Source organism: Nelusetta ayraudi, unplaced genomic scaffold (genome assembly GCF_046127955.1).
Source record: "Nelusetta ayraudi isolate G7.1 ecotype Tasmania unplaced genomic scaffold, CSIRO-AGI_Nayr_v1 ptg000172l, whole genome shotgun sequence".
Taxonomy (NCBI): Eukaryota; Metazoa; Chordata; class Actinopteri; order Tetraodontiformes; family Monacanthidae; genus Nelusetta; species Nelusetta ayraudi.
In genome coordinates, this window is record NW_027466221.1 from 352,595 (window position 1) to 369,337 (window position 16,743).

The 16,743-nt window shown below is 50.4% G+C and overlaps 1 protein-coding gene across 9 annotated transcripts in view; it reads left to right on the forward strand.

The window, feature by feature from the left end:
• LOC142880780 (protein sidekick-2-like) overlaps positions 1-16,743 on the forward strand; it is a 194,852-nt gene that overhangs the window by 128,266 nt on the left and 49,843 nt on the right. For all 9 annotated transcript variants that reach the window (XM_076014716.1, XM_076014712.1, XM_076014717.1 and 6 more), the window contains exons 2-4: positions 87-246; positions 7,572-7,678; positions 10,285-10,432. In XM_076014716.1, the coding sequence (XP_075870831.1) occupies positions 87-246; positions 7,572-7,678; positions 10,285-10,432 (415 nt within the window). The remainder of the gene's footprint in view (positions 1-86; positions 247-7,571; positions 7,679-10,284; positions 10,433-16,743) is intronic.

Sequence of the window (16,743 nt, forward strand, 5' to 3'; positions counted from 1 at the left end):
GTGTTTGTGTGTGTGTTTGATGTGTTTACCACTCACTCCCACCTCCGCCTGACCACCGCTGTGCTCTGCTGTGCTGCTGTTTGCAGACGACGTGCCGCCCTACTTCAAGACGGAGCCGGTCCGCAGTCAGCTGCACCTGGAGCGGAACCGGCTGGTGCTGACCTGCATGGCGGAGGGCAGCTGGCCACTGGAGTTCAAATGGATCCACAACAGCACCGAGCTGACCCGCTTCTCGCTGGAGTACAGGTGAGGCTGTTTACCAGGCTGCTCCGCTGCTTTTATCCAGTGGAGACTTGTTGTATTATAACAGGATTTGAAAAAATGAAAATCAAAAGACAGATTGGCCAGAATGGTTTTTACTTCCAACCTCCATTTCCTGTTAGCAAATTGCTTCCACACGGCAGATTGAAACTTGGGTCCATATTAACTGCAGTCCCACACGGACTTCCTCCCACTCAAAAACACATCTTTCTTTCCCAGAAGGCCTTGTGTTTAAAAATCACAAGAAAATCCCAGGAAAGGTCAAAGAAAAGTACCGACTTCAACGACACTTTTGTATAGAACCAGTGGCTCTCTGATAAGTCATCTTCTGCACTGATGGGGAGTGAGAAACAGTCTGATCCATTCAGTCTGGAGCTGGAGTTCTGTCCGGTCTGGTCTGGTGCAGTTTGGTCCGGTCTGGTCCAGTCTGGTCTGGTCTAGTCTGGTCCTGTCGGGTCTTTTCTGACCTGGTCCAGCCTGGTCTGGTCTGGTCCCCCCTGGTCTGGTCTCTACTCAGGATGTAGCTGATCTAGCTGCTTGAACAGGTGGATCGGTCATCGCTGTTCTAAACAGGAAGTGAAAAACCGCTGCGGTTGTTCCAGCAGTTTTTTACAGCCACCATCGATGTGTAGCCGCTGAAAGGTCACTTCTGCTCCGGCTCCCTGTAATTGTGCCGTTTATCCGCCGCGTAATGGAAAAGAAACCACATTGATTGTCGAAGCTTTTCAGCGTCAGACCTGCTTTTTCTTCTTTTTTGTTGTCGTCTTCTACGCGTTGGTTGTTTTTCTTCTCAACTGGACTCAACTGGAGGTGGAATTTAGTCACTGAAACTGCTGCTTAGTGCAGCTGGCCTCCCATTGGCTCTGTGGCGCCACCAATGGGTCACATGCCAGTCGTCCTTGCAGTCGGCAGAGTTTCTTGCCGATTGTTGTTGCTCACTCCCACCGTGCACGTTTGTCGTGAGTTGTGGACGCCGCTTGTGTTTGCGGTTTCTCCGGTTCCTCTCTCCGCCCCGTCCCACCCCCCTCCCGGCCCTCCTAGGACTGTTTGAGCGGAGTGGAGCCTCATATTAATGAGGTCACGGCCGGGCGGACCGTCACTTTAAATATTGACACCCTGCGACTTGACCTGCTGTCCTCCAGCGGCGATCGATACGCCAGGGCGTGTGTGTGTGTGTGTGTGTGTGTGTGTGTGTGTGGACATTACTATGCAGTGTGTGTCCAGTGTGGAGAAGTGACCCAGTTGGGGTGAACAGACTCAACATGGTCTGTTGTCACTAACAGCAGCATCACGTCCACACGGCAGCAACCAATCAGATGCCCCCACGGCTGCTCGCCACACACACGCACCCCTTTTCCCCACGTTAACAATCAGAGCCAATTACAGACCTCATCCAATTAGGTGGAATGTTTAGATGTTAAGCAGCTGAACTGGACTAGAAACCCCCCCTCACCCTCCTAAACCCCCTCCACTCCCTCCTCGTCATCTTCATCTTCTTCCTCACCTTCCTTTAGCCAATTCTACCACAACGTTCAGTGATGAAACCAGTCGTTCGCGTTTAGCTGCGAGATTATGCTGCTATGAACAAAAGTTTCTGATCATGGCGCATTGTGAAGCACAAACAGAAATGTGTGTGTGATCCTCTGTGGGTGAGTGGTGTGATTTTTATTTTATTCTCCATTCATCCTCGGTCTCTGCTCGTCCCCAAGCGCTCCACTTTAATCCACGCATACCTGAGGTGCTGCCAACATGTCTTCTTCTTTTTTTTCCCCCAGCAGATATAATTTCATGGTGTCTCCGAACAAATTAGCACAAGTTCAGTCGCAGCTAATTTTATGTCTGAGCCACAAAATGACAAACTCAGCTACCCGACTGGAGGGAGATGAAGAAAAAGCAGGGGGCAGAAACACTGTCATGCGTGTGTGTGCGTGCATGCGTGTGTGTGTGCGTGCGTGCGTGCGTGCGTGCGTGCGTGCGTGTGTGCGTGCGTGCGTGTGTCTGAGTGACTGAGAGAGTATTTTCATGAAGTTATAAACATGATTAAGCATTGCAGCAAAAAAATGTCATGAGGAAACATCAGTTTAGAGCTTGACTTTAAACAGCGGGTGACACTCATCTGTGTCAGCGCATTTAGCCCTGTGGTAGCAGCCTCCTTCAGAAAACAGACAAATAAACAAAAGACTGATGTTTGGATGCTGCTTGGAAGTGAGATAATGACGAGTTGGTATCAGAGGGAGCAAACACCTGCCTGGGGAGGGTGTGGTCACTAACCTGATAGAGGTGTTGCTACCTTTTGTGACACTACAATGGGCTCATGTTGTTAGCGCAAAAGGAAAGCGGAACAGCAGCCAGAGTGGTGACGTGGATGTTGTGTGGGCGAAGGTTTCTCCTGGTAACTCCGGGTTCTTCTGTGGAGGAACTCTGTTAGAGATGATGGCTGCCGCTGAATGGAACGTCCTGAGGAGGAAGAAGAAGAAGAAGAAGAAGAAGAAGAAGAAGAAGAAGCGATCTGCAGACACAGGGAGAACATGCAAAATAATGATAATAATAATAACAATAATAACAATAACACACACGGCTGCCTGTGACGGTACTGCAGTGGTTGGAGACGTCCTGGTGAGGTTCTATCACCGCGTGGTTCCAGCATTTAGTCTGACCTGATGTTTCACGTGTGAGCGGATGCCCGGGGGGCCGTCCCAGCAGACCCGCTGCTGAATTACCTCCTATCGATCGGCGCCAGCTCGGGCCAGAAGTCTCCGTCAGCCACTCGGAGCTGGAGAACCTGTGGAGCTCAGAGTTGGACCTCAATAACACAGCAGACAATACACCCTCACCAGCTGCGCTATCGATTTGCTTTTCATGTTGAAGAAGAAGCTGCTTCAGACTCGTCGCCTGCAGAAAAGCCTCCGACGAGTGCGAGTCGGCGCCTCGGCCGACCTCTGCCAAGTAGCTTTTATCCTGCTAGAAATGGAACCAAGCATCAGTCAGACTGAAGCTGCTCGCCGCTCCCTCTGCTAGTTCTATGATAGACAACCGGGAGCATGTTACACCAGTATTTAGAATCGCTGCGCTGGCTCCCAATGCGTTCCAGGATCGATTTTAGGTTTTCCAATCGTTTTTAAAGGTCCAGTATGTAAAATGTAATTTAAGGAAGCCCTTCAGACAGCTCCTTTCATATTTAGGGCACTGTCAAGTAGGCTTCCTTCAAAAATGGCAGCGCAAGATGGCAGCAAGCCATCTTGAATGTACACTGAATATACATAGCTCATAGGTCTCTAGCAAGACCCTTGATCTATGTATTTTCTCTGGCATTCCTTCCATATCAACCCTCGGGGTCCAATATTGACTCTCAGCTTTTAAATCATATTGTCTTATTTTCTATTTTCCTTTAGTTTAGTTTCTTTTGTTCTAGTTTGTCTTTTAGCTTTTAAGTGTCCTCACAGTGGGGGGGGGGTCCTCACTGGGTGGTGTGTCTAGTCTGCCCACTGTGGGGCGTCATCCTCGGGAGACTGTCAGACTGGACGATACCCCCCGTAGGTTGTTGTTTCCTCCGATGGTTCCTCCGTGCCCTGCCATGTCATTACACTGACTGTTCCTGCAGTGTTGATGGGTGGCTTTTTGTTTTCTCTTTCATTTCAGTTTAATGTTTTTATTTTTATTCAAGCACTTTGTGTTGCATTTTCTTTGTATGAAAAGTGCTTTATAAATAAAGTTTGGTGATGATGGTGATGATATCCATCTGGGCGCCGGCTGACCAGTCGAGCCATTGATTGAGGCAAGCAGCGGCAAGGTGGGCGGCGAGCGTTTCTTGTCAGAAGATGCTAGACACATCGTTAGAGGAGGGAAGTCGTGACTGAGCTGATTTTTAATAAGCTTTTTATTAGGCGCCGTTTGAATGAATATCTGCTGTGCGACACAGCAGAGAAACGATGACAAATCCAGCCAGTTCCTCCATTTCAGTCCTGATTGGTTACTGCCCTGATTTATTGTACACAAAGGGTTTACTGTCATGCACTTCATTACAATGGCATCACAAAATTTATTTTCCCTGCGGTGGAGCAGCAGCAGCAGCAGTTGATGAAGTCACCAGCAGCCGCTCCACACCTCCAGACAGCAGCAGGTTTTAGCCCACTGTTTGCATCCTCCTGCTTCTGCTCTGTTGGAACAAAGACAGTGTGGACTCAGAGGGCGGAGCTAACACCAGGCTGGGGGTGTGGTCAATAACCTGAGGGAGGGGTCTTTTATTTTCCCTGACTGTATGTAAACATGGGCGGAGCTTCCGGTTTAAAAAGAGAGACCGGCACTGAAGTTCCAAAACCCTGCACTCTGTTGTTTGGTTAGCAGGGGACGCCAGACTAAAAATAACTGTCTGTCATTAAGGGGAGGAGTCGTAAAATCGCACCGTTACAAACTGGTTTACAATGTTCCTGTTGGTCTGTAAAAAAAAAAGAAAAATCCAGCCGATGGGCTCCATTGCGTGTCCATTTTGTCCATTTGGTCTGATTTGGCCATAAAGTTGTGGGCGTGGCTACAGTGTAATAGCCAACTGTAATCGGCTTACCGGCAGGTGCATGGGCCACTGCTCACCTCTCCTGGCACCGCCCACTTATCACCAAATAGGGACTCTTTCGGACCGGAAGCTTCGGTTGGCGCCACTCAGCGTGAAAACTGACCTCTATGCTTCAGAACCAGGGGATGATGTCACCGTGACTCCGCCCACCTTTCCATCCAGTCAGAGGTGGAGTTTGTTAGCAGACATTGACTGCTGTCGGAAAAGCCGGAGTCTTTTGAAATGGCCATTTAAATGTGTGTGGAAACCTGCTGGGAAAACAGTGATGATGTAACAAACAGTAACTTAAAAGTGAGCCAATCAAAGGGCCTGGTCCCACCTCACCCCTCCTCACTCCTCCGCCCCTGCTCATTCCTGCATCCTTCCCTCCTCCCTCCCGCCATCTGCTGCCGCTCCTCCTCTAATCATCCCTCCTGAGTGAGGCTAATTAGAGGAGATCTGACGGACGGACGGACGGATGGACGGCGAGCTCGCCGCAGGAACATCAATCAATCACCGCCGTCTCCCGCTGACCGGCCCCCGAACCGCCACCGCCGCTGCCGTCACCGCCGCCAAAAGGTTAATTGCATTCATCACGGGAAGGGTCGAGCGACAGCGAGAGATAGAACTCCGTCCAATGTCACCCTGGAGGTCTCGGGGGCGCTGGAGGGAGGGTGGTGGGGGGCGGGGTTAAAGTCGGACTGGCACCTCCCCCCGTGCACTCCTCTCTGTCAAGCTCTCGCCTCCTCCATCACCGCCACACAACTCATCGTCGCGCTAATTCAGCGGCTGGAACATACGACCGCAGTCTCAGGCCGCTAATGGAGCCTCCTGATTGGTTGATTAAGCCGCGACAGGCTAAAACTCATTTAGTCCCCCGAGGTTCCGACTGACGGCGGAGCTAATGAGGTCTGATGCTGCCTCATTTTTTTTCTTTTCTTTTTTTTTTGGTCATACATATTACCAGCACAGGCAGCCATTTATCAAGGCGGCGTCGCTTCCTTTTCTTTTTCAGGCCAAAGCGCTGAGAAAGTGTTTCTCCTCGCTAATTCAGCTTCAGATTCATGTTGTCGTCCGTGTTGAACACGTTTCAAACCTGCTCAACACGACAGCGCTCCCCCATTGTAACAGTTGCTTTTTATTTATTTTTTTATCCTTGTTATTCTCCAAAACTGAAGGTTGCTGCACGCACAGCCCGTGACCTCCTGTCACCTCCAGCATTGACGTAGCTGTTTGCGAGGACTTTGGCTGCAGTGTTGTACGTGTTGGATGTTTAATTTGGAGGGAGCCACACGTCCTTCTCTGGACTTTTACTTTTCCAACATTCGCACCAGGACAGAGACAACAAAAATATATACCTCTGTCTTGAAATAACCCTCCTCCTCACGTGGCACGTGGTTACCATGGAAACCAGCAGAACTCCATCAGTGAAGGTCACAGCCAGGAACACGGCGGCCAGGTGAGCTCGCACTCCTGCTCTATGTCTCCGCTCCTGCCAGGAGAAGTTGGAGGTTCTTCAGTGGGTGGGGCTCCCAGGACCTGCTGACCGTCCGCTGGAGCTCCCTCAGCGCCACCCGTTTATTAGTTACTGGAAGCCTGATGATGGCCGAGCGGTCCGGCTTCCTGGCCTGTCGAACGAATGAAAAGTGAAAAACATGAGTAAATAAAAGCCATTGTTATCTCCGCCAGAGGCAGGAGTCCCAGTGGATTCTGGGAAGAGGCTGTTTCCTAAATCCAGACGGATGTTAGTTCACAGACGGTTCAGGGTCCTTTACACAAACCCTGCTTCCATCTGCTCAAAACACAGAAAAAACAGTGGGGAGAAGGTCAGCAAAAGTTGTGTGAAGGATAAATCTTAGGAGAGATGTTCTTTCAAAAAAACACACACTGATACTCGTCTTTTTCACTTTCGAAGGTGGGAATAGTTCCTCTCACACTGGGGGAGTCACAGGAGTCATAAAAATGAGATCAAAAGCAGGTTGTAATCACAGACTAGCAGGCTGTAAAGTGTGCGTCACGCCGCCTCCGCCTGGCAGGGAGGCAGAATTACAACCACAGCCGCTCGTCGACCTCAAGGTTACGAATAAAGTGCCGCCTGTTAAAAAGTGTTTTCCATAGAATAGTGTGTGTCTGCAACCAAGTGTGTGTGTGAGTGTGTGTGTGTGTGTGTGTGTGTGTCTGTCTTGAGGGAGAACTTTGCTTTGCTTTGTGTCTCTGGAGCGTCATTATCATTGGAATAAACAGTCGCTAAGCTGCTGTGTCCTCTGTGTCCTTCCTCCTCCAGTAGAGGCTTTCATGGTGTGTGTATGTGTGTGTATATATACATATATGTGTGTGTGTTTGTGTGCGCGTGATGTGTTTTTGTGCCTTTTCAGCACGATACAAATTAGCATCGGACACACGTGCTTGATCCTGCTCAGCTGCTTGTGATCAGTGATGATCCTGTTTGTTCCCGGCGGCTGTTTCAGGGTCACCTGACACAACACCTGTGATTTTCTTCCCTAAACACTGTGGATTTGACTGGTGTATTTAAATGTGCTGGTAGACAGAGTTTGGAGGAGGAGGGAGGCAGACCAATCAACAGGGTGGTCGCCACTCCCCTGGAAGCTTCAGGCTGATGGAGGTTTTCCTCTCTGCCGACGGGAGGGAGGGTAGACGATGGAATTCATCTGAATGTTAAAGAGTGAAAACGCTGCCTCCTGGTGGGTCGGAGGTCGAGGAAACCTGAGTCCTCACCTTGTTGTGCTCTGCTCCTCTACAGGTACCTGATCCCCTCACTGGATCGCTCCCACGCCGGCTTCTACCGCTGCATCGTGAGGAACCGAGTCGGAGCGCTGCTGCAGAGACGCACCGAGGTGCAGGTGGCCTGTGAGTATCAGTAGGGGGCAGCAGAGAGTTCATGTGACATCCAGATCGAGTGTGTGTGTCTGTCTGTGTGAGTGTGTGTGTGTCGGCAGGTGAAAGATCTACCTGCCTGTAATTGGAGGCGTCGTCAGTCGGACAGCTGTTCCACTCAACGTTCTCATTAGACTGAAATTGTTGGTGCTCTTGTTGTTGTTTTTTCCTCTTTTTTTCCTAAACTTTACTGCATTTTAATATGATCACCACTTATTTCCTTTTGCCTCTTTTGTCAACAACATCTGTCCTCCTTTGTCAGCAAAGTGCGGCTCTGACGCACACTGGGGTATTTGTGTAGTTTGTTTGGTTTATCCTTCTGCTCGGCTCGTCTGTCTTGTTAGCGAGCAAATTCAGACACACGACCGTTCTGCAGCCACTACTGCAGACCTCCAGGGGGCAACAGCTCCTCATGAGGCAGCTGCAACCATTGACTGTGAATAAAGTGGGCGGAGTTATGATGTTGTCACAGACTGATTCTGAAGCCGAGTGGTTGGTTACACACTCAGCAGTGCCGCTTTCTGGCTAGGTTTTGAACTGGATTTCCATAATGATTGGGCGGTACCGGAGGAAGTGAGCCGTGATTGGAGCGTGAGTGCAGCGTGTGACCCCCCAACATCCACCGACCTGCTAGTAAGCCGACGACAGTTGGGCACTAAACTGGAGCCACGCCCAAAACGTTATAAACACAACATTTATAACATTATAACCAGTTTATAACAGTGTGAATTTAGGCTCCCCTCTGTTATTGACAACCATGAGTCATTTCAGACTATTTGCAACCAACTTTGGCGGCCCCTGCTGGCCAAATGACAGAATGCATGTTTCTAACTTTCTACCTCTTCCTTTGTTGGCCTCCAATTTGACACCAGAGAAGCTCCGCCCATCTTTATGATAATCAATCATCAGCCACTGGCTGCAACTCTCTTCTCCTCACCACACTTTACACTCTTGTGTCTTGTGCTCACCTTCTCTCTTGACTTTGCCTGCGGTCGGCCCTCTGCTGAGTTCAGTTCATTTATTGGCTCCCGCCCTGCTGTTATCACTTCCCTCTCTGTCCCCGCCTCTTTTCATTTCCATAGTCCCCCCCGCCCTCACCATCCATCCCCCCAAACAACCCACCACCCCCACTCCCCCCTGCTCATCACTGGCTCATGAAGGGGTTCAGAGCGTGAGGCGAAGTAAAAAGGAGAATTAAGGACACCTGCAGAAGAGATGGATGTTGGGATGAGAAGGGGGGTGGGGAGGGAAGCGGGGAGGAGGGGGGGGTGAAGGATGAGCTGGGTAGATCTCTCCCACAAGCCGCTGCATTGAGGCGACACAATTAGGATTGCAGAGACACACCTCTGCAGGGAGGAGGCGAGCATGGCGAGGCATTAGATTATGTGTGTGTGTGTGTGTGTGTGTGTGCGTGCGTGTGTGTGTGTGTGTGTGTGTTAGAGGAGTTGCGGCGGGTAGGGGGTGGGGGAGGAGGGCAGATCGCCGAAACCTGCAGATCAAAGTCAGGATTTGCACAGTCGCCTGGATTTCCGTTTAAGCTGAGCAGCACGTCTGCGGCGCAAAATCCAGATTACCTCCTTTTTTTATGCTCTTTGAAAGAGAGCGAGCCGGAGCAGGAAATGAGATTCCAAGACGCACGCCCGAGCGCACGCTTCAAAGCGGCGTCGCACCTGCACCAGCCTGCCGTGAACCGTCCATTTTCTCCTCACCTTCCTACGACTGCGGTTCCCTCAAACATTCGAAAGCCACGACTCAGCCGCAGCCGTGACTCTGATTGCTGATTGTGGGTAATCAGGGAGCGACAGCGCCGCCTAGAGGCACACTTCCGCGGATCAAACCAGTCCGTCCATCACTCACCCCTCTGCTCAGATCTCTGTTAGAAAGTGGAAAGCCGTCGGCTGTGAAGAAGTGATGCGGCGGGGCCGCTGATAACACAGCTGCAGCTGCAGGTGTGTGTGTGTGAGTGTGTGTGTGTGTGTGTGTGTGTGTGTGTGTGTGTGTGTGTGTGTGTGTTTGTGTGCGTTGGCCGACTGAGCCACACACACACACACACAGGACTGATTGGCCCCGACTATGAAAATCACTCCATTAAATGTCCCCACTGTGTCGTCTCCCTGGGCTCCCCGCCGTGTTCCCTGCTGTACTGTAGGAACCATGGCAACCAGTCCGAGTGGCTCCAGGACTGGAGGAGCGAACAGTGACTGCAGGGACTGCAGCCTCTTCTGGTGGTCGACACAGACCTTCACCGCTGCACTTATGTCATTTAGCGCCACACAAAAGCAAAAAACAAAAGGCGTTGCACAAAGGATGTTGCACAGAGGGGGAAACAAGATTCAGCTGTGACGACTAAAAGCCTTGTTTGAGCTGAAAGCTGGAAAAATAGCATCGGAGGAGTGGTTCAGCGAAACGGCTGCAGCTTTCACTGTGATGTGTTCAAGGTCAGCTCAGGAAAAGTGGTTTCTTATCAACAGGTCAGACCTGAAGCTCTGGTTTGAGGAAATACCGACCGTCCCATCCACACTGAGCAGCTCTTCCGGTCCAGACTGTCTGAATCTCCTGATGTTTTTCCCCCCCTGCAGTCATGGGCAGTTTCGAGGAAGGTGAACGCTCCCAGTCCGTCTCCCAGGGCGATGGCGCCGTCGTCCCAGCGCCCAGGATCCGCAGTTTCCCCCAGCCACAGGTCACCTGGTACCGGGACGGCCGCAAGATCCCGCCCAGCAGTCGCATGTAAGTGGAGTCACAGCTGGTGGTTGTTTAATTTTCGCCAGAGTCCTGCACTGGGTTGGGAACCCGCAAAAACAGCTGATTTGCAGGTGGTTTTTCAAAACATTTTTTTCCCAGGTTCAGGATCTGGGTGGGAACAATAAAATGCGGGTCGGATCACAGGTTTTAGATAAACACATCAAAATTTGGAAAAAGGTGAAGGACAGAAAACTGTCCTGGTCATTATTTACCCTCTGGAGGTCACTGACGGTCATTGGTTTCAGCTGTTTCATCATCATCTGATAACCTGACTTGTGATTGGACGAAAAGGATCCACATGGCTTCCGCCGTCTGACAAGCGCCACTTCCAAAACAGTAAATAATTATTTAAGTATTTGAGAAATAAGAATAAAAAAAAACTTGCTGAAGTGTTTCCCTCATGGATTTATTTTCTCCTCAATGGATTCTAAGAACACATCACGGCTCTCTGTCACTGCTGAATGTCGCTCCAGGCTTGACAACAAGTAAGTCTGCTATTACACCTGTGGAGGTTCTCTACAAAGATTAAACATTTAAAAGCATAACGTAACCAACAAGTGTTTTTCCACTGGTATGGGAGAAGAAGCCAGAGGGTTGATGACGGAGCTGGAGCTTTTTATTAGAGGAGCTGCTTCGTTCAGGTGAAGCAGCTGTTGACCCACTGGCACCTTCGCTGTGGCCACATGCTGGTCAATAGTCAGGTTACGGGTCGTGTTTCAACAGGTCAGATCCAGTTGTGGTAGTAATTGGCCTGATGCAGTTCGGGTGCAGGTTTGTACGCCCCCGGGTCAGGTCGAATCATGTCGGGTCGGATCTTGAAAATTGGACCCGTGGAGGACTCTGGTTTTCGCTCCCTTCGCAGCTCACCACCGGGGCCATTCCCACTGACCGTCTCTGGGCGGGCTGGGCCGCGGAGAGCAGCTTTACATGGTGTGGACGACCTAATTGGTCCATTAGATGAGATATTTTTCCCAACTTCTGACTCTAAACCAGAACACTGAGCCACTGAAGGTTTGTGAAAAAGCCCTTCAGACGCAGTCGCAGCAACAACTTTCCGTTTTGGGGGCTGCATGTGTGTTTCCCGATTTCCATTCCCATTCTTTCCGCACGGCCTCAAGAGATTGGAAGCAGGAGTTCCGGAGTCCATTCACTCCCAAACCAGGAAATTGAAGGAGAGCCGAGAGAGATTAGCAGAGATTAGCAGAGATTAGCAGAGGACACAAGCTGCCGTTGCTCACCAGGTTTTACAGCATTTACAGCAACCGAGCAGCTGGAAAACTGGAAGGACAATTCTGATAGATAAGGAGGTGTCTGCGCATGAGTGTGTGTGTGTGTGTGTGTGTGTGTGTGTGTCCGGCACACCTCGGCCTGCAGCGTGTCTAAGTCTCCAATCTTGAAATCTGCTTCATCCGTCAATTGGTGCTTAAAATTTCAGCTGTTCACAAAAAAAACAAAACACAGAAGAAGAAGAAGTGACGTCTAAATTGGCAACTACCACAGATTGTAGAGGTATTAACACGGATGCTGTGAACAGCTGCGGTTTCATCGGAACGGTAACAAAGACTTTTCTGATTGGACGACAACATTCCACCTTTTTTTTCCCGGCTGTTCTGACGGGAAAATTCACCAAGTTACCCTTTAAATTTGGCTTTTCCAAGCACTTTCTGTGGGCTCTTTACCACGTGGATATATTCACCATCAACAATCCATTCAATCATTTTTTCTAATATGAATTTAACCTCCCCACGACCCTGAGTGCTGGAGGAGGCGGCTATAGAAAATGGATGGATGGATGGATGGATGAATTTAACCCATTAGAAAAGTTTCATTTAAGAAGCTTCATTTCACATTCCATTCATCTTAGACACAAATTATGCAGTGTTCTGGCCTTTTTGTGAAAAACCCTGGTGTGTGTGTGTGTGTGTGTGTGTGTGTGTGTGTGTGTGTGTGTGTGTGTGTGTGTGTGTGTGTGTGTCGTGTCACATCTGCATGTGGCCGCGGTGGGAGGCGACCTTGCCCTCGGTCAGAGTGAATCCTTCTTATCAGCGCCTCATCATCAGCAATCAGTGACTCTGACCTGGAATCACAATGAGGAGCTGCTGTGGAGCGACTGTCGAGCAGCAGCAGCAGCAGCAGCAGCAGCAGCAGCAGCACTTCGGTCGGTCACTTCAACCTCGGCAGGAATGTTTATAGAAATCGTGTTTTTTTTTATTTTCTTTTTAATTTTTTTTCAAAAGCTCTTGACTGCCCACCATTCTCTCCATCCTTTCATGCAACTACTCCTCCTTCTCTATCTCCACCCGTGTGTTGAGACAGCTGCCCCTTGTGATGTCACATTGGGCACTGGAGTTCAGGGGTGGAGCTGAAACCCCTTCCCCCCTCTCCCCACTACCACCCCTCCTGCAGCTTTGTCACTGCTGAGTCCGTGTCGTGCTGACAAGGTCAGCGTGTGCAAATGAGCACGTTTGATAACACCCCCCACCACCACCTCCACCACTCATCACCCCCCTGTGCCCCCCCCTCCCTTTTTTCCCTGAATTAAATATCATTTAATGAAGTTTGGTGGATGCCACTTCAGTCTCTGTGGTGGAGGAGTTGTTCTCTTCTCAAGGACTAGCGCCCCTCGGAGGCCGTTCCTGCCGTGTTGTGCTGAGAGAGAGAGAGAGAGAGAGAGAGAGAGGGAGAGAGAGAGAGAGAAGGGCTGGATGCAATGCAACCATGACGACAACCTCTTTAAAGCTTGTGTTCCATCATTTTCCTTCACGTCGCCTCCACTTCCTGCTGTTTCCTGCTGCTTCTTGCTGCTCAGGTGCCCTAGCAGTCATTTACAGTCTCTCCAGGGAGTCCGCTGTCGCACTTCCTGTCTGCCCGCCGCTCTAATGACCTCCAGCTGATGTCACCTGCGGCTTCAAAAACACACAGTAATAATGAAACACAATGAAAAGGAATTGTCGGCAGCTCCGCCGCTGCTTGTGTGTTGTGCGTGTGTGTGTGTGTGTGTGTGTGTGTGTGTGTGTGTGTGCGTGTGTGTGTGCGTGTGTGTGTGCGTGTGTGCATCGGTGGCTGTCTGGAGAGCAGGTGAACAGGTGTGACTGCTATTTCAGACCAGCGGTACTGTGGGATTGGAAACCTTCTCAAAGTTGCTGATGATTTTTCTTCTCGCTGCTGCGGCGCCGCCATCGTGGCTCCTCCCTCTCAGTGCCATGAGGTTATTTTCCAGTGGCCACTCGAGGTATTGCAGCCCAAAACCCCATTTGGCCCAAAAAGTATTTTTCCCCCTCCGACCACAATTCAAAATGAAACGACAGAACAGAGCGACCTTTGACCTGAAACACGGTCCATAATGAATCTTTCTATTGTAGAATTTTCACCCATGGGGCCAGATCCACAAAGCGATTAATGTTTAATTAATGTTCGTGTTGCTGTTGGGCTTTGGAGCGGACATGTTATACTTCCCCTTTAAGAGGACGACCGAGACCCTGGAAAGGTGTGTGTACTGTGCGCAGAGCAGTGGGGATGTTTGGAGAGACGTGTGCGACCGTCTCTTTCTCGACTTGCATGTTATTTGACAACAACAAAAAATAAAGTATCCCGCCAGAAATTCAACTTCTGGTGATTGAGGTGTGCACCAAAACGTTATAATATCTAACGATCTATCGCGCAGTCAGGTTATTGCAATCCAATTTGCACTGCCGGCTCCTCAGGTGCGGCATTTCTGGGCGTTTCTGGCCTGCGTATAATCAGCGCAAAAACCTTGGCGGATACGACGCTAATGTGGCGAGATTACGACCCATAGTCTTTCAATCATTAAAAAAAACGTATAAAGGCCAGAAAATCACCAGGAAAGAGTTTCATATCCCCAGCATGACTTCACGGCTTCGTACCTGCTGCTGTGTCTCGCCTCCTTCTGATTGGCTGATGCGTCCTGATGTATCACGGTTACAGAGGCATGATGGGAAGTGACGCTACTGCTACATGCTCGATGGGGGGGGGGCCCGCATAGTGCGGAAGCCTAAAACTTTTTCAGCGTCCACTCTGGGTGTGCAACTCTATTCAGATGACTGGGAGCCATGTTGGCTCCTTGCACAGCACTCGGTCTCGCCGCTTCACTTCCCGTGATGCTATTTCGGCGCCGTGTCCCTGGTGTTCCTGTGACTGGACGGCACAGCGAGTCCCCGCTCTGACTGTCAGACTGTGAAAGGAAATCATGCGCCACATGCCGTCCTCCTCCTTCTCCTCCTCCTGAACTTTTTCTTCTCTTCAGTTGGTCTCATTCGTTGTGTTATTTCGCCGTTACTTCACTGCGCCGTACAATCAGCCGAAGCACTAGCTGGAGGAGCTAGCGCTGCCCGTAGCAACGACGCAGTCGCTGGCACTGTTTCTCTTCTCGACAACGCTTCTCCGCCCACTTCCTGTCTGTGTTCTTTTTATTTCACCTGGTTTTTTTTTTCTCTTTTTTTTCCATCGACACGCTCATGGATTTATCTGCCTCACACTAAGAACGACCTTGTCGACGTGTCTGTTAAGATGGAACACAAAGGAGCCTGACCTGTGTGACTCAGTGGGAGGATGCTGGTCTCTAACATGCACACACATGCACACACACACACACACACACACACACACACACACAAACACGTGGTGTAATTCCACTGAGTAGCAGTCTGAAGCTGCTGATCAATTAATGGCCTGCTGCTGTCAGTTTGCCATGGATTCCTCATTAGTCAGCGGAGGAGCAGCAGCAGCAGCAGCAGCAGCAGCAGCAGCAGCAGCAGCCAGTCGTCCTCTGGCTCTCTGTCCAGGTGGAGGAAGGAGGGGCCGGGGGGTCACATGCACAGGAAACGAGCAGGAAGAGGGTGTGTCCATCAAAAGATAATGACAAGCGACGGGTTCAGGTCATCAGTCTGTGTGTGTGCGCGTGTGTGCGTGTGTGCGTGTGTGTGTGTGTGTGTGTGTGTGTGTGTGTGTGTGTGTGTGTGTGTGTATGTGTGTGTGTGTGTGTGTGTGTGTGTGTGTGTGTGTGTGCTTGTGTGTGTGTGTATGTGTGTGTATGTGTGTGTGTGTGTGTGTGTGTGTGCTTGTGTGGTTCCACCCACTTGTTTCGTTATTCTTATTTGTGAATCAGCATCGGCCCTTAAACCCCTGACCCAACAAGTGGCACCACTGCTTCAGGATGTCCTGACTCCTCACTCCTCTCTCTCCTCCTCCTCCTTCTTCATCCTCCTTTCTCCCTCTCCTCCTTCTTTATCCTCCTCCTCCTCTTCCTCCCCCTTCTTCTTGTCTTCCTCCTCCTCTTCTAACCTCCTCACCCTCCTCCCCTTCCTATTCCTCCCCCAGTGAGTGAGGAGACACAGTAACACAGAGGGACAAATATTTAATAAAGCATGAGTCAATTTCCAGAAAACCTCCAAACCAAATATTCATCTCTTTATTTTCCCGCTGTCTTTGATAAGAATTAAAAAGCCTTCGGGGGGCATAATTGGATTCCTTTTATAAAATGTTCCCCCACCTGCATCATGTGGTCTTTGATCCAGGAGGCCCAGCGTGCACCACGGGCTCCTTAACTCTGCTGCCGCTGCTCTCGCTGACAGACATTTACAAAAAAAGGTTGTGTGAACTTTTTCAGCTGGAGGTCGAGGAGGAAAATGTCAGTCGGCAAGAGAATCTGCTGGTCAGAAGAAGCTCCTCCTCAGTCAGTAAGTCAGCCAGTCAGTCAGCCAGCCAATCAGTCAGTCAGCCAGCCAGTAGTTACTGTAGTCAGTCAGTTAGTCAGTCAGTCAGTCAGTTAGTCTGGACTTCCTCCAGCTGCTGTCACCCTCAGCTTTGATTTGTGTTTCCAGAGAGGTCACTGGCGGGAAATCCAGCAGGCTCAGAGGAGCCACCCCCCACCCACCTTCCACACCCACCGCCACCACCACCACCACCCACAGGATCCATAATTCATGGCAGTGTGTCCACGATGTCGCCGCTTCAGCAAGCCGACATGAAATATTTACCTCAGATCATAAGCCGGAGCCTCCCGAAGGTCCGCCGCCACCTTCAGGAGGACTGGGGAGGCTGCCGGGATCCCAAATGAGCCTCTGATGATGCTGCTTCTTCAGATTTGTCACTCAGATCAATGACCTCCAACGCTGCCGCCGCCGTGGATCTCAGAAGTGTCAGGGTTACGCTAAATGCTAAATGCTAGCGGCTCAGGTGAAACTGGCAGCACCAGCAGAGGCCTCAGTACCGGACGGAGCAGAAGCAGCTGATCTTTTTCTCCCCCTCTTCATCCTCTTCTTCTTCCTCTTCTTCTT